We start from the raw sequence: 21743 nt of genomic DNA on the forward strand, positions 1-21743 counted from the left end.
CAGTGCAACATAATGTTTAAAACCAGACTGGAAAACTCCCACAGTGCCATTAGTGACCCAAAAGCACTACATTTGCATGTTTAAAAACTTCAGGGGCAATACTGGAAGGAATCCTGCTTTTTATAATAGCAAGGACTGAGGTTCCAATTAAAAGGAAAACCTCTTTAAAAAGGGACATGCAGGGATGATCTATTTTAAGAGTTTCTGTCAGGTTTCAGAGCTCATCATAGCACTGAAACAGCACTAGTGGGAGTCACTAATAATATTCTCATGGCCTCAGATAATGGACTTGTGTCTTTGATTGTTCTGTTAGATATCAGTGATGAGTTCTGATACAGTTGATCACAATATTCTCTTAGAAAGGCTGGAACATGCTGTAGGGATCAGGGGAACAGCGCTAGGCTGGTTTAAGTCTTATTTGTCTGACAGATTCCAGTTTGTTCAAGTAAATGAACAAACTGGCATAACACAAGTAAGTGATAAATCATCTTCAAACTCCATGGTTAATTGTGGAGTACCACAGGGTTCACTGCTTGGGCCATTTCTCTCAACTATATATATGCTTCCAATAGGTAAAATTATCAGGCAGCATAGGATAAATTTTCACTGTTATGCTGATGATACTCAGCTTTATTTATCCATAAATCCTGATAAGCCCAACAGTTACATAGGACTACAGGCATGTCTTGAAGACATAAAAACTTGGAATTTTCTGCTTCTAAATTCAGACAATACAGAAGTTATCTTTGGAGTGTTCGAAAAGGAAACTACTAAGTCACTTAATCCCGATGGCCTTAAACCGGCCTCTGGTAATAAAGTAAAAAACCTTGGTGTTATTTTTGACCAGGACATGTCATTTAAATCCCATATTAAACAGGTTTCTAGCATTTCCTTCTTTCATCTCTGGAACATTGCCAAAATTATAAATATCCTATCCAGGAGTGACGCTGAAAAACTAGTCCATGCATTTGTTACTTCAAGGCTGGACTATTGTAATTCTTTACTATCAGGATGTCCACAAAATGCAGTTAAAAGCCTTCAGCTGATTCAAAATGCTGCAGCAAGAGTTCTGGTGAAAATTAAAAAGAGAGATCCTATTTCTCCTATTTTAGCTTCTCTTCATTGGCTCCCTATGAAATACAGCGTAGAATTTAAAATTCTCCTTCTCACATATAAAGCCCTTAATGATCAAGCTGCTATAGGCTCAGGAAAAGCCCAGTGGGTCATGGCAGATGGCCACTAACACTAAGCCTGGTTCTGCAGGTTTCTTCCTGTTAAAGGGGAGTTTTCCTTTCTGCTGTTGCTACATGCATGCTCAGTATGAGGGATTGCTGCAAAGTCACACAATGACCACAATGAGGCAATGCAAACGACTGTCCATTGTTGCTACATGCTCGTCCAGGAGGAGCGAATGCCGCAAGTCACTGACTCGATGCAATCTCCTGAGTTTCCTTAGATAGAAAAACTTTTAACTAATTTTAATAATAAAGTAAACCTCACTGCAATGTTCTATCTGTATTATTTCATTGAACTGACTTGTTTGTAAAGTTCCCTTAAGACAATGTGCAGTGAATTGGCGCTTTACAGTTCTTCGAAATGGAAAAGAGTGTTTTATTACACAAATAGATTATTCTTTCCTGGAAAAATTAATGTTGCCATTGATGTTTTTGGTATATTCTGCTTGATATGTTATTAAAGAACCCTACAGCCTCCATAGCCTACCACTTGGTCACTGTCGTAGAACTCCAGCACTACATCAGGAGGATTGTCACCGACGTTTTTGGGGTCTCCATGAATCTCCACATCATTGAAAATCAGAGTTTGGTCCCAGGTTGGGTTCAGCGTTGCTCTGAGCTTCTCAGTTGTCTTGCTAACATAAAGGAAGGAAACGTGCACATATGGATCTGTAAAGGGAAAAGATACATTTATTTTTACCTTAACTTTATTGGAATAGGTTAATCTTACTAAAACACAAAGGCTGATGTTCAGAGACCTCTGTAATGAGCACAAACGCATTAGATGTGAACTTTTCCCTCTTAACTGCTTTTCTCCAGGTCAATAATCTTAGAAACCTTTAACCCCATGAAGATGGTTACGCTGATTCTTTAAAATGTTTTAATATGTTAACAAATGTTCAAAGGAAGGATACTATTTTGTGAATTCAGCAAGTTTTCAACCAATCCTCGATTCGTTAACTTTAGATCTTAATGACCGTGGTATACATGGTTGCACTTATAATTACTCTTCCTTTTGTACAAATTAGGGTTACGGGCAAAATACGGACACTAGTGCAGGTTTACAATAAAACTAGAACAATTTAAATAGCTCAATACTGCATTAAAAGTGGTTTCTCCAGATTTAAGAACACTGTAGTCTCAGAAATATTCAACCCCTTCATGAAAAACAGCTTTGGTCCTCAGTAGAGCACCCTTTGCTGTTAAGACCTCCTGCATACGTGATCCATAGCCAGACAAAAGGTCAAAGTTCTCCAGTTCACTAGTATCAATATCATCTTTGTTTCAAATCTCAGATTTGAAATCTTTACAGAATGGATTTACTTTTTAAACTGAATAACTGAAATAAACCAACTTTTTGAAGATATTCCAATTTATTGACATGGATCCATATTTTGTATGGGAAGAAACTTGTGCCATCAGAAACTGAATTTGAATTGCTCTGACTGAATCTATATTTAAACTGAATATAATGGTTTAAAACTGAATTTGTTTGCTTTGAAAATTGCTTTGCTTTGTATCAAAAATTCAGTTTGATTACTTTCACTTTCAGTTCTATAATTCAATTTCAGCTCCAAAATTCAGTTTTTTGTGTCACACATCCGGGTCCTTGAAGCCACAGATTAATCAAACACAGATTCAAGGATGTCATTCACTATTGCTGTGTCCAAATTCAGGGGCTGCATCCTTTGAAGGTCATATTTGTAGGCCGATTATGTCATGGTGAGGCGACAAGGCGATCCAATTTCAAAGGCTACTTCAAAAGCGGCCGACAAATGCGGCCTTCTTTTCCCGCAGGTCAAAGTAGATTGTTCAAATGGAAGTAGCAAAGGCCGGAGGAGAGAGAAAAGCTGTGAATAAAATTGGATATATTGCACAGTCTGTGAAACTTTTACAATGTTTTTAGACGAGAATGTAGTTGTGTAAACCTGAAATATCTGATCGGTTTATCAAGATATCGCTTAATTGAACCAATGCGCTGACGTGTTCTGAGACGTCCGTTCAGGCTGCTCCAACAGCCAGCTCGCCTCGTCAGCTGACCGGGTGGTTGAGGTGCGCTAAACCCCGAGAGAACAGCTGACTCCCGGCAAATTGTTTTCAAACTCCCGCTGGGTTTCCTCAATGAGTGGAAGTTAAACAGATATAATTCAGTCAGATGATATCTAATATTAATGTTTAGTTTATTTATCATCATCATCATTACTACTACTACTACTACTACTACTATGCTCTACAAATAAACTGATTTAAATTTTGTTCCTATAGTTAATATGTTAGTGTTTAAGTTGTTAAAAGCTTTACAAATAAATTAAACAAATATTTTTCATCAATGTATTTTACCTACAGTGTTAGATTTTTATTTCTATGAACACAAACATTATGTTGGACATTTTAAATGGCTGAATAATGAACAAGATCATAAACAACATTTTAAACAAAATAGGATTATAAGCCATCAGAAATTTGTAAATGTGTAAATAAAAATCATGTAGTTATTTACAGTGGAGACAGTAGTATTAACCTTCAGACTCCATTTGATCAGCTTGCTTCATGCCAACACGGTTGCTAGGCAACAGAAGTTACGCTGAGGTAAGGGCAGAAACGCAGACAGACGTAACACCGGGGGAACACTATGCTAATCAGTCATGTTTAGCTAATAGCTACAGGTAGCATAAGTGTTAATGTTTGACCATCATTTGTTTACATGACTTCTTCTAGATGCTCATTTGACTTGGTGACTGACATCCACCAAGCTCATGTATGCTGCGCTGCTGCAGCTCAACATGCCGTAAAGGAAGTTTAACCTGATGTGAAACGTAAATCGCTGAATCTGTGATTGATTAATCTGTGGCTATCCTCAAGGACCCGCATATGTGACAAAAATTTTTTATTTGGGAACTGAAATTGAATTTGAAAGTGAAAAGAAGTCAAACTGAATTTTTAATACAATGAAATATATTTAAAAGCAAATGAATTCAATTTTAAGCCATTAAATTCAGTTTCAGTTTAGTGAAATTTATTTTCAAACCAATGCATTTTATAACAAATTATGCAAATACAGATTCAGTCGGAACAATTTAAATTCAGTTTCTGATGGCACAAGCTTCTTCCCATAATTTTGTCCACAGGTAAAATCTTACCAGAGAAACTATCTTTATCCATAGACGTCAGGTTTCTTGCCTGATAGAGATAGACGCGGAGGTGGTACGTATATGACCCTAGAGAAGATTTCATTAAAATAATTAATAAATCCCATTCATGCATTCTGGCCTTTAGCATCTCGTTTTCATTTTGTGTCACTCACTGTCAAAGGAGCAGGACACAGTGGGCGTGTTGGCACCAAACAGCTTGGTGGCATCTCCTTTGGAGCCTTTTTCTTTCTCCTCTGTGTCAATACCCTGCAGACCAAACCAGAAAAACATCTTAAAAACAAACTCTGGCTGAGGACACAGGTTTCATTAATCATGGGTAAATATTTGGTAAGGTAAAGGTAAGTTTATTTATATAGCGCTTTTCAGCAACGAGACACTCAAAGCGCTGACTCATTAAGCTCACACTTAGTTCCTGCTACCTTTGCATTACTAACAGAATTATTTGCTGGTCTGAATTCAGACTGAGAAGTAGTAGTTATTAATTTTCACTCACTAATGCACCCTCCAGTTGAAAGATGGCACAAGCTCCAAGGCGATCTTCGGGTGCCATCTTTCGCCTCCAGCGCCTTTGACGAAATGAGTCTGAGGAGCGCTCATTTCGATGGAATTTCCAGCCAATCAGAGACGAGAATTCCCATCCCTCTGGGTCACCTTGATCTCTTCTCTGTTTTTAGAAACAGAGACACCTGATGCAAACACTGTACTTAAAAGGTGATGGTTGAATGTTACAGCAGAAATTGCATCCGCCAACTTTTATTTATAAAATAAAAATGAGTTTGGTACTGACCTCCACTGCTGCTCCTGCGGGACGTGCATCTCTCTTTCGAGGCCGAACCAGCCTTCTCCTGCGGTGGATGTGGTACATCTTCTCAGCAGGGACCCAGGATCGAGGTTTCTCATCTGGAGGAATGGTCAACCCATACTCCCAGCCTGTACAGTGCATGCAAACAGAAGCACATATTCTCTTAATTTTTTATTCTGCACTATTTTGCCAGAAATGTTTGCTTGTTTGATTTTACATACACATTATAAAACCTGAATTGCATCCATTTCCTAATTCATAGGGTTTAATTTGCCGTTACTCCACACTTCAGCTTAAATGGCTTCAGTTGTTTTTGGAAAGGTTTCCATAAGATTTAGGATTGTGTTTATGGGAATTTTGACATTTCTTCCAGAAGCCCGGCTCTTAGTTTCAGGTCCAATTCATCCTAAATGTGTACTATCGGATACACCGACTGCAGGCCAGTCGAATTCTTTCACACCAAACTTGCACATCCACGTCTTTATGGACCTTGCTTTGTGTGGTGGTGCAGTCATGTTGGAACAGGAAAGGGCCCATCCCCAGGTTGTTCCAGGTTGAGTTAATAGCAGTTAATGCTAAAGTTGGAGACCTCTGTGCAGTTTGCACATCACCCCGCTCTGATTTTACATGGCCTACCTCATGGCCAAGTTGCTTTCATACACAGGAACTAATTTCGTCATGTTGCCTACCACAAACAGTGTATTTCAGCAAGATTCTGTGATAAACCAACACAAGGTGGTGCATAACTGAAGAGGAAGGAAATTACTGAATTATTTCTTATTTATATTTACTGAAACCTTATAATAAAAATCCAGTCCAATCCATTACTTCAGAAATCACCTAATTAGTAAATAATCTAAGTATGTATTCGGCTGTTCTACAAAGGCCTCAGAGGTTAGTTGGAGAAAATTAGCAAGTAAACAGTATTATAATGACCAAGAAATACTTCAAACAAGTTAGGGATAAAGTCTGAAGCAGGTTTAGGTTAGAAAACAATATTCTAGGATTTCAAAATCTCACTGAACACTATCCAACAAAAGAGTACGGCACAGCTGCAAACCTAGAGGCCTGTAGTACCTGGAGTAGCTGCAGAAATCCACAGCTCAGGTAGGAGAATCTGTTTACAGGACAACTATTAGTCGTGCAATTCAAAAACCTGGTCTTTGTGGACAAGTAGCAAGATGAAAACCATTGTTTAAAGAAAAGCTGCAAGTCGTCCTGTTCGCAGTTTGCTCAAGCCATGTAGTGAACACAGCAAATCATGAGAAAGAAGGTGCTCTGATTAGATGAAAACAAAACAGAACATCTGGCCTACATGCAAAACACTGTGTGGTGTAATAAATCATCCCACAGTGAAACATGGTCATGGCAGCATTATACTGTGGAGATGTTTTTTTTTTTTAGCAGAAATAGAAGCTGGTTTGACTTGATGGGAAGCTGGTTGGAGCTGAATAGGGCAATTCTGGAAGAAAACCGGTAAAACACTGCAACACAGACTGGGGAGAAGGTTCAACTTGATGCAGGACAATCATCCTGAACATACACCCAGAGCCAAAAACACACCTGAATCAAATAGTGAGGTCATTAGGAAGATTCTGTGATGCTGCATGCTGAGGAGGTAATTAACACTGAAAAATCAGAGGGATATCCCCCTCCCCCCCTGAAGTAAATTTCTGCACCTTGGTCGTCCACAGCTCTGTTGATGTCCACAGTCCAAGTGTCTTCCCATGTCCAGCCTGCAGGACAGTCGAACTCTGTAGGGTTACGGCTTTTCTCTCCATTCTGTCCAACACAGAAACCACGATAGCTGCATTTTTATATTCATAAATGTGCACGACTTTGTAACCACTTGAGTAACAGGGAGTAAGAGCATGATGTGTGGGTCAAATTAACATTAACACATTCAAATTCATGCGTGTATCTCAGTTTGTCAGAGAGACAAAGAGATAAAAGATTATGCATGATTGCCATTTGCAGCTAAACTGCACATTATTTGCATTGCGCTCGCTGCTCTCACCACATCTGTGAATGGTTCCGAGGCGGCTTTCCACTCTCCACCAGGAAAACGGGTCTCATTCTGGAAAACTTCATCCATAAATTCCGTGTGTCCGGCGTCTGCCTCAGTTAGCAGGCTGAAACAGACCCCAAACGCATGATGCACTTAGTGAAAATAAAAAATAAAAAAAAGGATTTTAAGAAGAATTCAGTGCACTTGGGTCAAAATATAATGGGTCTACTTGTGGTAGCTTCAAAAATACAGAACCCCTGAACTTTTGGAAGGGAATGACCATGTGCCATTAGAGAGATGGAAAATGTGCGTGTTTTGTTTTCCTCTGGTTAGGATTAATTAAATAGGTTTTCAAGTCCTACTATTAAACTGAGACTTCCTCTTGATACTTCCCCATATATTACTGGGTGACTAATCAGTGCGGTGGGGTACAGGTTTGTGAAACATTTCTATGACTTCTTTATAATGTCAAGTATGATTACATGCAGCTGTTGTGTAATTATTGTCTGAAAGTTGAAAGGACAGTTACTAAAAAGTTAAACCACTGGAGTCTAAAGATTGGTTGTTTGAGCTGAAAGAAGATGAACAAGCTGAAAGGAAACCCTACATTCCAGCTCACTAGTACCGTTTGGGACAGTCCCTAAATCATGGTCTGTGGAATGAGAAAAATATAAACAAGGCAGAGCAAATGTGGCCCACTAACTTCAGTCCTGGTGATTAAAAAGTTTTTCTTTTAACTTATTAAACCAAGGCTAGTTTAGACAAACTTCTGCTGCTGTCATATGATTATATCCAAGTATACTCACGCCTTTTCTGGATCAATGAACCAGTCAGACTCCCACTCCCATCCTCTGGGTGGAATGAAGTACTCTTTCTTCAGCTTCAGTTTTCCCGTCACATCTGAGAATTTATAGCGGCCCACCAGCCCTGTGGTCCCCCAGTTCCCAAAGACTTTAGCCTGGTTTTCATACTGCAGCACAGAAGAAGACATGTAGGCTAAAAACTATTGTTCAAGTATGCATACCCTTCAACTTTTTTACATTTTCTCTCTTTTATGTGATAGAACCAACACGGCGAGCAAAGTTTGTTAAGGGGAGGGAAAAGTTTTCAAAGTTTTTGCAAATAAAAATCTGAAAACTGCCATGTAGTTTTTGCCTGTTCTATACAGAATAGATATAGCTCAGTCACAGATTCTTAAGTGGATTTAGGTCTGGACTTTGACTGGGTCATTCTAACATGAATATATATTTTAACCTCAGGCCCAGTCTTTAGCACCCAGCAACAGTTTTTTTCCAGTATTCCTCTATATTGAGCTCCATCTTCCCATCCACTCTGACCATCGTTCTTAAGCATCCAGCATGATGCTGCCACTACTATCCATCACCGTGGGGATGGTGTGTTCAGGATTATGAGCAGGGTCACTTTTCTTCCTGTTTCATCCTCCTGTGTTTTAATCTGGTTGGTCTCATCTGATAAGAGTACTTTACCAGATCTTTGAGGCAAGCCTTTATGATTTCAAGAGTACCTCACTTCTTTCCACTCTTCCACTCTAGTCGCCCCATTGACAGATCCTCCATGTTACACTTTAAATCTCTGCAGCTCCATCCAAAGTTACCATGGACCTTTGACATTGTGCCATACTGCATATTCAGATGATGGACTCAACAGTGCTCAGTGGCTTTATAGCTTGGGATTTTGTTTTATAAACCAACTCTGCTTTAAACCTTTTCACAACCATTTTCCTAATATACACACACACAGGAGGTCTATTTTCTAATTGGATGACAACTGAAGGACGTTGGTTGCACTATTTAGCAGCATTAAATTAAAGTGGGCTGAAAACATTTGAATGCTTTTCAGATTTAATTTGTAAAAAATCTTGAAAAGTGCAAGCGTTGTTGAGGCACTACAAGTATATTAACTGACAAAGTAAACTACTTCCAAGCTGGGGGAAACCTTAAATTAAAAGCTTTATAAGAAAAAAAAAAAAAACTTTCATAAAAATTTGTTTTGGGGTCTCATACCAGTTCAGCAAACACAGTGAATGTTCCTTCTGAGAATGCGTTGAACATTTTCTCATGTGCAGAGAGGCCAAACCACATGTTGACCCTTATCTGGACTGGCACCTTCAAGCCTTTGGTCTTATCCATGGGGTACTGGGGAGATAAACACCAAAAATGGCATAATCTGGTTCAACAGAGTCACAAACAGCTTTGACTCATTTCTTTCTCTCTTTTTTGACACATGTACCTTTAGAAAGATGGTCCGAGTCTTGCCACAGTGCTGCCCGCAGGCCTGGTCGCTGTAAGAGGAATAAAGGATCTGGTGAGCCGGAATACGACTGTAGGCCACCCTCTTCTCACCCCGCAGCATCCAGATGACCACGTCAGGCATGCTGTTCTGAGGCTGACAACAAGGAGAACATTGCCATGTAAATGTATTTTTGCAAATATGCCACAGAAATACATCAGATTTTTTAAACAATCCCAAAATGTCAGCTGGAAACCGGACTGGAAATCTCCAGTCCGGTTTCTGTATTTTTTACCTCCTCGGCCACCTGATTAAGTTTGTCCACCCAGGCTTCTATGTCCGGCAGAGTGTCTGGGATTTCTCTGGCCTCCTCTCTCATGCGTCTTGCAGCATCCTTGACGGAGGCTAGAGCGCCGTCTCGCAGTTTCTTGATTTGGATGTCTAGAGATGTCAGGTTGGAGCGGCCCTCCAGCTCAGGAGTGGGGAAACTCAAAGAGAAGACACACATTCATAGTCAAAAGATTATTCAGACACTCTTGCATATCAATACATCTGGTCTTGTAAATTTCTGTACGTTTGGTTTCCCTATCTACTCTCACCTTCCAATTAATATGATCCTTACGTTGAAAGCAGAGATACACAAAGACTCAACCATTTCTAGCATTTGTAAGATGTTTACACATGAAGTCAGAGGAAGCAAGGAGATCCAAGACCCTATTTAAAAGTTAATTTATTTTTCACATCACATTGACATGTCTGTGGTCCTTCAAGCTGGAGGAGAGGGCAAGGCTAAGTAGATAACAGGAAGGCTGGACAGCAGAGCGGCTCCATTTTACTCTATTAAGCTTTTAACCTTTTGCATAACAAACTGAATTTGGAAATGATGGCAGCCTTTTAGCAATCTCTGGGTTAAGCTAAGGCTCTCTCTCTAGAACACACACAAAGATGTTTTAGCTCTAGATGTTTTTAGCTTAACCGCTGTTATAGATTAAGAATCAAGAGACTCGCTCTCTCACGAGATGACCTCTCCTCCTAATATAATTAATAATGGTGGGAAGCCTATGATCAAATATTTTGTTGGTAGGTACCTGTCAAGGTCTTCAATCAACTGATCGAGTAACTTCATCCACACCTCTGTGAGTTGGTTGTCGGAGACTTTAGCCAGTATGGCGGTTTTAAATGCATCCAGGTTGATTTGCTAAAACAGCAACACATTAAACTAATAAGCTCCCTCTCACAGATAATGTCAGCTGAACTGTAATGCATATTAAGTTCTCCATAAAAGAAATGTATTGCTTTAGTTTTTTTAGTTATTTCAGATACTACCAGGCGGCGTGTAATGTAGAGGATGATGTTGACAGTATCGAGGCGGTGACTGATGTCCTCCCAGAAGGACGTGAGCACAACCACTGGTTTAGTGTTTGCCCAGGGCAGGTAGTAGTATTGGTTACCTGGAAAAAACAATTGAACTTAAAAGTGAGGCGAGGCTCTGAAACATGTTGTTCAAAGAGCTTTAGATTCGGACATCACTATGTCTCATACAAGGAAGATTTTATTCACTTACCATCAAACACAGCACTGCTGTACCGAGTGGTGGAGGCTAGGGGTTTGCAGGTGGTGTCAAGTTTGTTGCCATAGTTACCAATGCTGACCTCAAATAGGACCGGTTCACCAGGTTCCTGAATCATGGAGGCGCTGTGGAAGACTGCACACAGACAGTATTTCCTTCTCCTTTGGTACTTCTAAAGAGGCACAAAATAGAGTATTTTAACTTAGTCAGATTAAATACTAGTCATCATGTTAAGGTTTGTTCAAATAATCGGGAAATTTTGATGACGACCAGAATGGGACAGTTTTCAGTTTGATACTAAAAATATCCAATACTGTTTTTCAGTCAATGAATGCGCTATAACTAAGTGCTAATGGACTGAGCTAACAACGCTCTTTGGTGTGGAAGTTAAAATGTTCCACTAGCTCTTAGAGGTGAATAAAAGCTGAAGGACAAAAGGTGCAAGAAGATACTTTAAATCAGACTACTTTCTTGCCCAAAAGGAACGTCATTGTGCATGGAGTCCATCGGTTTTAACAGAACTCGCCAGAGTGTTCCAGCTAAAAGCTTTGAACTGAATGAGAGGATGGCAAGTACAGGTGTTCATTAGGGAGTCAGGCTGAACCATCGCATGCAACAGAGGGAGGCAAGCTGGGAAAAGAGGCTGGTTGGTGCGTTCGTGGGTTGGTGATGCCAGTGTTCTCACTGATCCCCAAGAGGCCTGCTCTCAAAGCCATTGATTCTCTAGCCTGTATCTTGACTAAAGGCTTTAAAACAGAGTGGTGGTGTAATAGGGTCCTTCACATATACCACATGGGAGCAGTGGCATTAGATATCTGCAGTCAATCTCTGGCTTGAGGCGACTGTTGCTCGTGATGGTTGAGCTCAGGTAAATGAAAGTTCTAACAAATTCCACATTATCTGAGCCAGCTTCCAATCGGAGGACATGGTGTGGTCCACCTGGTTGGAAAGTTGCTCTGTTTTACCATTATGAGCTTTAAACTTCGGTCTGATAGGGCACACACTGGATTTAGAAATGTTGGCAAAATCTTCAATTCAATTCAAAGATACTTTATTGATCCCCGAGGGGAAATTAGAATTCCAGTACAACCCATCCAAACACACATCATGACACAAGACAAGGGGGGACGGGTCACCGAGGCTTTGCTGCCCACTCACAGGCACTGCCCTTGCTAGATGAGAAAAGAGGCCACATTAGGTAAGTAGAGGGAAAAAAAATCATATTTCACACTTTATCCTTAGCAGGATACAGTTTGAGATTGCAAAAAACCTCAGAACAAAGAAGCAACAAGTTTACAAAACAACATCATGCCGGGAACGACATCCCTTTTGATCCTAACCAATTAATAAGTTAAGTGCAATATAATAAGTGAAATATTTCCACTGCTGTTAATCGTTAATTATAGTTCTTAAAGAGAAACCATAAATTGACTGAAATTAGTATCAGCAGCTCAAATCTTTAAAAACCAGACACTGGAAATATTTCTAAGCTGTAATGAACTCATCTTAAACCACATGCTTGCAATGTAGGATTACTAATACTTGGTAACACCTAACTGATAAACAGCCACAGTACCTGGACCACAAGGATGTCATCACTGTGGATACTGTCAATCGTTTTATCAGCTTTCCCTTCCAGCTTAGTGGAGAGCTCCACCAGTATCCTGCCCCTGTAGGCCACTCCTTCTCCCTGTGGTGAACACAAATTATTAAAAACTCTAAAAAAAAAAAAAGTCAAGGTCAAATGAACGTAACTGTTCTACTACCTCGCCAAGATTTAGAGCCTTGTAGGGGTCTGGGAGGCCTGTGAACTCTCTCGGACTGCCGTACAGGTTGATGTAGCAGGGCCCAAACACAGGCAGGAAACCCACCTCTGATTCTCCAGACTCAGCTGGAACAATGGGAGCAGAGTTAATCTCTGTATAAACTTATTGAGCAAAGCTCTTATTGTTAGTAGGTCACACTGTGAACGCAGTGAAAGCAGGCGGCACAAACTAAAGTAATTGGGTGGTGTGAGATAAACACTTGAATCTGATCAATTAGGTCGAAACAGAACAGAGAACAGCCGTTTTAGCACTTTGCACAAACTCTACTTCATCACAATTAGGCATGGGCCGGTTACCAGCATCAATATATACCAAGGTTTCAAAAGGTTATTGTTTTTAAAATTTTTCAACATACTGCTTCTTTAGTTTATGACGGCGAGGTCAAGTTCAGCCCTCCATAAAGATTCAGGCCTTATTGGCCCGGCTCCCTTGAAGGAGTCAACTCTCAAGGTTCCCAAATGGATGTATTGTGACTGAGCATCTCTTTCAATCTAATTTAGCAATTATGAACCTTATGGTCCATGTGTTGCAATTTTTATGTAATGTTTTCATAGAAGTTAGTTTTATGGTTATTAAACGGTCACGATTGTTTAACATTTCAGTAAAACTCATAGAAAACTGAACTGTGCAGGATTGTCTCGAACTGACAGACCTTCAGTTTCCAAATTTCATGTTCAGTATTGTAGGCTCCAGTATCAGTGACATACAGCTAGATGCTGTTTCTTTTTCAGTTTTTAGTTATTTTTAAAAATTGTATCTCTCTATGCCTACAAGTAAGTACAGCCCATTATTTTTCTGTAGCTCAGTGTACCTGGCCTTTACCACATCTTTGAAACCCTCCTTCCTTCTTTCCCATTAAGGTTTAAAGCTAATCCATCTTTTCATGTGATTGTCCACAAGGTGTTTCCACCAAAACGTTCCTGTCCTCCCTGCATGGATTCTCAGGTTTGATTCTTCCAAAGGGCATCCTCTCATCTTGTTCCTGAACACAACATCATTTAATGTCCTTTAATCTTATGTACCATTGTGATACAAGTTTTATTTGGCTGTATGGGGCATTAGACAGACATAGTATCGCCTGTTTCTGCACACTGCAGCTGGCTATAAGATGGTTCCAACACCATTCCCTTGTTTATAAGCAGAACAAATTCCATTGCTTGGGAACATTTCCTGTCGTTAAAAACACAGAGTCAAGGTGAGGAAGGAGAAAAAGCACCATGCATCACTGTTAAAGTAATGTTATTTACCACAGGTGCAAGCTATCAGCAGCATGGCTGTTGAGCATCAGCCTGCAGGCTAGCCACCCAACTAACCAGTGTTTTTGCTGAAGTCCATCCATTAAATCCAAATACTAAAATTTTATTTGCGACTGTAATAGTAAACATGCATATTATATTAAAAGTAGTGTGGATAATTGTTGCTTTCCCATCTTAAATAAACCCTGTTTATGTTAATTAATTAGAACTCTTGTTCTAATCTTTGTGCAACTACTATGAAACCATAATTTTGTGAAAATGTCATACCGGCCCATGGCTAATCATAATTTTTGGCATGCTTAATGCACATTGCATGCAACAGACAACAAAAAGCACAGATGAACCTTTAAATGACGGCATTTCCCGATTTTCTGCATGTTCCTCTATTCCAAAAGAACAAAAAGGACAATTTAAAGTACTACTACTTAGGTTGTAAACTTCTACTCCACAGTTTTTACACTTTTTACACTTATTTAAAATCTAAAATTCATACCTTCTATTTCACCACCAGAGGAGGCAATCTGGGTCAAGTTCAGGTATGTGGTTCCAACAGCATCATTTCCTGTCATACGATCCCTGCAGACAAACAATTTCATGACACATTCCACTTTCTATACAAGTACAAATACTACAATCATAGTCCGTTGTTCTGCTTTCTTTCCTAAAATATACAAATTAAGTCCACTTTTTGTTGCTTTGAGTCTAGACGTTTTGGATGCTTCTACCACCACCACAAAGTGTTAGTATGGTTTCATTGTTTTACATTTATTAGTTTCAGATGACACTATACGTAAGTTTAGTCATTTATGTTTGTTAATTAGTTTGTATGTATTTTTCTCATTTGTTCTTATGTTGTGCCTTCCCCATTTGAGTCTAGGTTATTCCAACCCTATTTAAGTAGTCTTTGTTTTTTGGTCTGGAGGTCAGTTTTGTTTGAGTTTTGTTGTTCAGTTGACCTCAGCTGAGTTGGGCCCAAACTCATGTCATTTATTATCCGAGTTATTTTTGTATTGAAGTTTACCTTTTTGTTAACTATTTTTGATAGTATTAAATTGAAGTTTTTCCAATTTTTGAACACCTTTTGTCCTTGCTCAAGTCTGGTCCACCACAGTTGGTGTCAGGAGAGGGATCAGTCAGTTAAGGACATTGGTGTATTTTATCTTTTCCTGGTTTTGACCATTTTTGCAATAACTACCTCTGATTTTTTTTTCTTCTTCTCTCTTGCCTTTTTTTTCTGAGAGGAAGAAATGCCTGGAAGGGGAAGAGGACGAACAAGAGGACCCAGCTCTGGTCCTGATGAAAGAGATGCTGTTGAGGAAGGTGGAGCTGTTGGTGGAGTGTTTGACATGGAAGAGAAGGGGAGTGAACCAACACTTTCAGATTTGGCTAGTCTTCTCAGAGCCCATCTAGGACAACAGAAGGCCAAGGAGGACTACTGGACCAGAGAAGCTGCTAAGCAAGAACAGAAATTTGAGGAACTGGAAAAAAACGGTTCAGCTTGTTTAGAAGTAAGATTCAATCTCAGACCACTTCCCCAGTGTGGCCTACACAACCACCAGATCCTGGAGTAGCAGCTTCCCCGCAACACAGTCTATCAGGTGACCTTCTCTATGCACATTCTCCGGCACCTAAATTACAAAAACTTAGTGAAGAGGATGACATTGAACACTTTCTCATTACTTTTGAAAGAATGTCTTCTGCCTGCAGGTGGCCGAGAACTGACTGGGCTTTTCACTTAATACCTCTGCTAACAGGCAAGGCTAGAAGTGCCTTTGTGCATATGGATGTTGATTTGTCTATGATCTATGACCAAGTTAAACTAGCTAATTTGCAGAAGTATGAGATTAATAGTGAAACCTACAGGCAAAGATTTCGCTCGCTTCAGGTAGAGCCTGAAGAAACTCCAAAAGAGCTCTACATAAGGCTGAGGGAGCTTTATAGTAAATAGGTGCAACCTAATGGTAAAACAATGGAACAAATCAATGAAATAATTATTCTTGAGCAGTATTTAAGAAAGTTGTCATCAGAGCTACAGGTGTGGATAAAGAAACATAATCCAAAGACTGCAACGAAGGCTGCTGAACTGGCTGATGTGTTTGTGGCTGCTAGGAGGAGGAACCTGTCTTGGGCTTTCCAAAGCTGGAAAAAGGATGGCTGCAAGCAATCATCCGCCCAACAGGTTTCAGCTGTGGGTAAGCCCCTTGTGAAAAGATTTGACACCAAATTTCAGGGGAAGAAGCCTGTCTGTTACTTATGTGGACAGGAGGGTCACACCAAACCAATGTGCCCTCAAAATGCTGTTAAATTGTCCCAGATGTGTTTTGTGCCAAGGGAAGAGACTCAAAATGCTGGATCAACGCAGCCATTAATGGAGACGTATGTGAAGCTCAATGGTCAGGTACTGAAAGCACTGATTGATACAGGGAGTACACAGACCTTGGTCCAGCAAAGATATGTTCCACCTCAGTCTGTTTGCACCAGTGAGACCGTCCCAATCTACTGTATCCATGGTGATGAAAGGAAGTATCCAACAGCAGATGTCAATGTGACCATAAAGGGACAAACTTACCTGCTTAATGTTGGGGTAGTAGATAACATGCCATTTCCAGTAATCCTCGGCAGTGACCTACCAGTGCTTATTGACCTGTTACGCCCTCCTCAGTGTAATGTCGCTCTAACTCGGGCTCAAGCAAAGCAGCCTGAGGAAATTGTTTCAGATCTTAGTACCTTGCCATTTCACAATGTGGAATTTTCCACAGAAAAAATAAAAGTCAGGAAGTCCAAAGGCCTGCGGAGGAAGGAAAGTTTCAAGGGACGATGGTAGTTCCTCCTGACACCCCACAGCCTGAGGTACTCCAAGAGTTTAAAATTCCTGGTAATATATTGGAGCTGCAGCACCAGGATTCAAATCTTGTGAAGTATTTTAAAGAGGCAAAAGTTAACAAAAATGATTTTGTCATTCAGAATGACATTCTCTACAGACAAAATGGACCAATTAAACAGCTTGTGGTTCCTAAAGCAGTGAGAGAAACTGTTTTGAAGTTGGGCCATTCTATTCCCTGGGCTGGCCACCTGGGGAAGCATAAGACCTTAGCCCGTATAAAGCGCTGTTTCTATTGGCCTGGCTTGCGTAGAGATGTTGTGCAGTTTTGCAGGAGCTGTCCAGAATGTCAAGTTACATCAGCCAGGCTGCCCAATAAAGCTCCTCTCCAACCTCTTCCAGTTGTGGGTACACCATTTCAACGCCTGGGCATGGACATAGTGGGACCAGTGGAAAGGAGTAAATCTGGAAATCGGTTTATGCTGGTGATTGTGGATTACACAACTAAATATCCAGAAGTGTTCCCCCTGAAAGTTGTCAAAGCAAAGAATGTTGCATTCTGTTTGGTGCAATTTTTTTCCAGAGTTGGCTTTCCTCAGGAAATACTCACTGACCAGGGCACCTATTTTATGTCAAAATTGCTTAAAGATGTGTATCAGTTGCTAGGGATTAAAGGACTGAGAACAACACCTTATCATCCACAAACTGATGGACTCACTGAAAGGTTGAATCAAACCCTTAAACAAATGCTAAGGAAATTTGTGAATGAAACTGGCTCTGACTGGGACAAATGGCTTCCATATATTCTGTTTGCATACAGAGAAGTTCCTCAGGCTTGTACTGGGTTTTCCCCATTTGAATTAGTATTTTGGTTATGAAGTGAGGGGACCATTGATGGTTCTAAAGGAACTGTGGGAGAGGAAACAAACTAACAAAGATTCTCTAAATGTTGTATCTTATGTGCTCCAGATGAGGGAGAAGCTGGAGAAGATGACAACATTGGCCCAGGAGCACATGAAGACCTCACAGCGTAAACAGAAGACTTGGTATGACACTGCAGCCCGGGAGAGGGGGTTCAAACTGGGCCAAAAAGTGCTTGTTATGCTGCCTTCAGAGGATAGCAAGTTGCTTGCTAAGTGGCAAGGGCCTTATGAGGTAATGGGGAAATTAGGACCAACAACATATAAAGTCTCTGTTCCAGGTCAAAGCCGCTCCACTCGGATTCTCCATGTGAACCTGCTTAAAGAGTGGGTGTCCCGGGACCCAGAGAAATCTGCCTCTTTTTACATCCAGAGTACAGGGGATGAGGAACCTGAGGAGCAATATTTTCCTGTTTCATCACCCTCCCAGCCCAGTTTGGATCATCTGTCCAGGGAACAGCAGTTGGAGGTGAGGGCTGTCTGTCCATTAAATGTGTTCCAGAAGAATCCAGGTTATACTGATGTGATAATGCATGATGTTGCCTTAAAAGAAGACGCAGTTCAAAAAACGAATGAGCTATCGCATTCCTGAAAGACTTCTGGAACCACTCAAAAAGGAAATTGAGGTAATGCTTTCTCCTGGAATTGTTGAGGCATCACAGAGCGAGTGGTGCAATCCAATTGTCCTCGTCCCTAAAAAGGATGGAACAATTAGGTTTGCATTGACTTCCGCTACCTCAATTCAGTCTCAAAGTTTGATTCCTATCCAACTCCTCGTATCGATGATTTGATTGAGAAACTTGGTAAAGCAAAATATCTCACCACAATCGACCTTTCCAAAGGCTATTGGCAGGTACCACTCTCCTCTAGGTCTAGAGAGATGACGGCTTTTAGAACACCATGGGGCCTTTACCACTTTATAGTGATGCCGTTTGGACTTCATGGGGCTCCTGCCACATTCCAGCGCCTAATGGATAAGGTACTTGATGGCCTCTCACATTTTGCCTCTGCATATCTGGATGACATCATTGTTTACAGTAACTGTTGGGATGAACACTTGCAACACCTAAAAGTGGTCTTTGAGTGTCTACAGAAAGCAGGATTGACAGTGAATCCAGCAAAGTGTGCCATTGCAAAGAGGGAGACGGAGTACCTCGGTTTTGTTATTGGAGGAGGACTGGTGAAGCCACAAATTCAAAAAATTGAAGCCATCCAGTCCTGCCCCCTTCCACAGACAAGGAAACAACTTAAATCCTTCTTGGGTATGTCTGGCTGGTACGAAAGATTTATTCCCAATTACTCTGCCAGAGCTTCTCTTCTTACAGACATGACCAGTCTTCACAGCCCAAATGTTCTACGGTGGTCTGATGAAGCTAAGTCGGCATTTAAAAACATTCAGCAGGCCCTAAGCCGAGATCCTGTGCTCCATTGCCCTGATTTCCAGCAAGAGTTTGTTTTACAAACTGATGCTTCAGATAAAGGTCTTGGTGCTGTGTTGTTGCAGGGCCCCCCAAATGACCGCCATCCAATCGCCTTCATCAGCCGAAAGCTTTTTCCCAGAGAAACCTGTTATTCCACTATTGAGAAGGAATGCCTGGCTATAAAGTGGGCTCTGGATTTACTTCGATATTATCTTCTGGGAAGACATTTTGTACTGGAAACTGATCACAAAGCCTTAAAATGGCTGGAGAGGATGAAGGACACCAATAGTCGAATAACTCGCTGGTACCTGGCAATGCAACCCTACAAGTTTGAGGTGCATTACATCCCTGGCAAGCAGAATATTACTGCTGACTACCTGTCCCGCTGTGTCGGTGAGCCTTCAGAGGAGGGGGAGTGTGTGGTGGATGCTTCTACCATCACCACAAAGTGTTAGTATTGTTTCATTGTTTTACATTTATTAGTTTCAGATGACACTATACATAAGTTTAAGTTATTTCATTTAGACAGATATTTTCTAATGGGTGCACACTTTTAAGATTTGTCTGAATGGTTTACTTATACTTGTTTTTTTTTTCTTTGAGGTTTTGCAAATGCAGACCAGCTGGAGGTGGAAGCCAGGAACATATCATTATTCCAAAAGACTGAGGGGGGGACTTAACTTCTTAACTTGTTAAAGTTGTTAGTTATTTTGTCACTTTAGTATTCACTTATTTGTATTAAGTTAAAGATTAATTTGTGTCATTTATGTTTGTTAATTAGTTTGTATGTATTTTTCTCATTTGTTCTTATGTTGTGCCTTCCCCATTTGAGTCTAGGTTATTCCAACCCTATTTAAGTAGTCTTTGTTTTTTGGTCTGGAGGTCAGTTTTGTTTGAGTTTTGTTGTTGTTCAGTTGACCTCAGCTGAGTTGGGCCCAAACTCATGTCATTTATTATCCGAGTTATTTTTGTATTGAAGTTTACCTTTTTGTTAACTATTTTTGATAGTATTAAATTGAAGTTTTTCCAATTTTTGAACACCTTTTGTCCTTGTTCAAGTCTGGTCCACCACACCTGGCATCAAATTGTGCTGGGATTTAAATGTGTTAACACGCTCTGAAAGGCCATGTCATTTCTCCAACCTTTTCCTCTTGTGCTCATTTCCCTCTGGCCTTCCTGAACCCAAGTAATGTTAGTACATGAAACTGTGTGATGAAATTAACTGAGCACAGTCAACAGAACCTGTTATTGAGGGAAAGGGAAGGGCCACCACAGTCTGAGTCACTACCCTGCATTATTCTCAAGAGGTTGGCGTTGGGCCATGTCCATGTGCACACACACATGCAGAATGTAGCTGACCAGACTGCAGAAACATGGAGGCACATGTTTCCCAGCTGAAATTAACTCTACCAGAACAATACCCTGCTGCACCCCAGCTTTAAAAAAAAAAAGAAAAAAGGTACCTACCAGTCATATACCGTCAGCTTCACACGCTCGCACATGGATGGGAACTATAGTGAAGACAAAACAATCATTTCCATGCAACGTTTCTATGCATCTTTACAAGCTCAGGACTAATTACCTTGACTTGAAGGTTCAAAACTTGGTTCCACTCCGGATTTGCATTCTTCTCAATGATCTGAGTGCACAACTGGAAACACAGAAAATCCATTGGTAGCCTCTGCAGTTACAGTAACATTGTAAGCCTTTATGCTTCTTTATTAAGGACTTTAGCTAAGATGATATAAGTTGAAACCTTTTTGCCAGCAAAGCGAGCCTCTAGAAAAGGATCCACCAGGTTCTTCTTGTTTTTCTCTCCTCCAAAGATCCCTTTCAGTGTCTGGATAAATGCATCATCCACTAAAGAAGAGAAAATTATGAATTATTTGGTCATGTTTTATCAGACAGAGGACCAAAATATGAGAGTTTAATCTTACTCTGGGGAATGTCCTCAGCCCTGAACACCTTTAATGACAGGGTGACCCATCGCAGAGTTACACCTGCAGGCAGCAGCAGGTTGCTCTCTATATCATCCTGGTCATCATTAGAATCCCTCTTCTCCACCTACAGTTGTCAGAATATAGTATATACAAGACAATAATACAGAATATAAGACTTTATGAATGGAAAATGAGAACAAATTCTGTGTATTTGTAAGTGAAATTAGGAATGTGAGCAGGGTCAGTATATGTATGAATGGAGCTGTGGTACCGGAGGCTCGTCTCCTGCGCCGACAACAAAGAGGCTGACTTTCAGGTAGCCTTTAGCACCAGAGCTGGAGTCATCTGGGTCATTCAACAGGAGCCACTTCCTCATCACGCAATGGTCTGCATCAAGACCACGAATATAAATAGGACACAAATAACATACATTCACTAACCACTTTATTAGGTATGCTTTTTCAGTACCAGTTTGACCTGGTTTTCTTTCAGAACTGTCTTAATTCTTCGTGGCAACAAGCTGTGGAAGATTCTACAAGCTT

At 40.5% G+C, this 21743-nt stretch overlaps 1 protein-coding gene across 5 annotated transcripts in view; it reads right to left on the minus strand.

The window, feature by feature from the left end:
- The window catches only part of LOC124875754 (myoferlin-like), a 52471-nt gene that overhangs the window by 15772 nt on the left and 14956 nt on the right, over positions 1–21743 (minus strand). For 3 of the 5 annotated variants that reach the window (XM_047378143.1, XM_047378140.1, XM_047378142.1), the window contains exons 11-33: positions 21473–21588; positions 21199–21325; positions 21018–21121; positions 20844–20912; positions 20729–20772; positions 14593–14675; positions 14444–14482; positions 12784–12908; positions 12594–12707; positions 11012–11189; positions 10774–10898; positions 10536–10645; positions 9743–9935; positions 9448–9603; positions 9222–9353; positions 8004–8167; positions 7207–7321; positions 6869–6971; positions 5175–5317; positions 4881–5051; positions 4540–4633; positions 4376–4453; positions 1723–1904 (exon numbers count right to left, since the gene is read on the minus strand). In XM_047378143.1, coding sequence (XP_047234099.1) covers positions 1723–1904; positions 4376–4453; positions 4540–4633; positions 4881–5051; positions 5175–5317; positions 6869–6971; positions 7207–7321; positions 8004–8167; positions 9222–9353; positions 9448–9603; positions 9743–9935; positions 10536–10645; positions 10774–10898; positions 11012–11189; positions 12594–12707; positions 12784–12908; positions 14444–14482; positions 14593–14675; positions 20729–20772; positions 20844–20912; positions 21018–21121; positions 21199–21325; positions 21473–21588 — 2765 coding nt within the window. The remainder of the gene's footprint in view (positions 1–1722; positions 1905–4375; positions 4454–4539; positions 4634–4880; positions 5052–5174; positions 5318–6868; positions 6972–7206; positions 7322–8003; positions 8168–9221; positions 9354–9447; positions 9604–9742; positions 9936–10535; positions 10646–10773; positions 10899–11011; positions 11190–12593; positions 12708–12783; positions 12909–14443; positions 14483–14592; positions 14676–20728; positions 20773–20843; positions 20913–21017; positions 21122–21198; positions 21326–21472; positions 21589–21743) is intronic. The other 2 variants (XM_047378144.1, XM_047378141.1) reach the window with 1 other exon arrangement.

This window comes from Girardinichthys multiradiatus, chromosome 10 (genome assembly GCF_021462225.1).
Source record: "Girardinichthys multiradiatus isolate DD_20200921_A chromosome 10, DD_fGirMul_XY1, whole genome shotgun sequence".
Lineage (NCBI taxonomy): Eukaryota > Metazoa > Chordata > Actinopteri > Cyprinodontiformes > Goodeidae > Girardinichthys > Girardinichthys multiradiatus.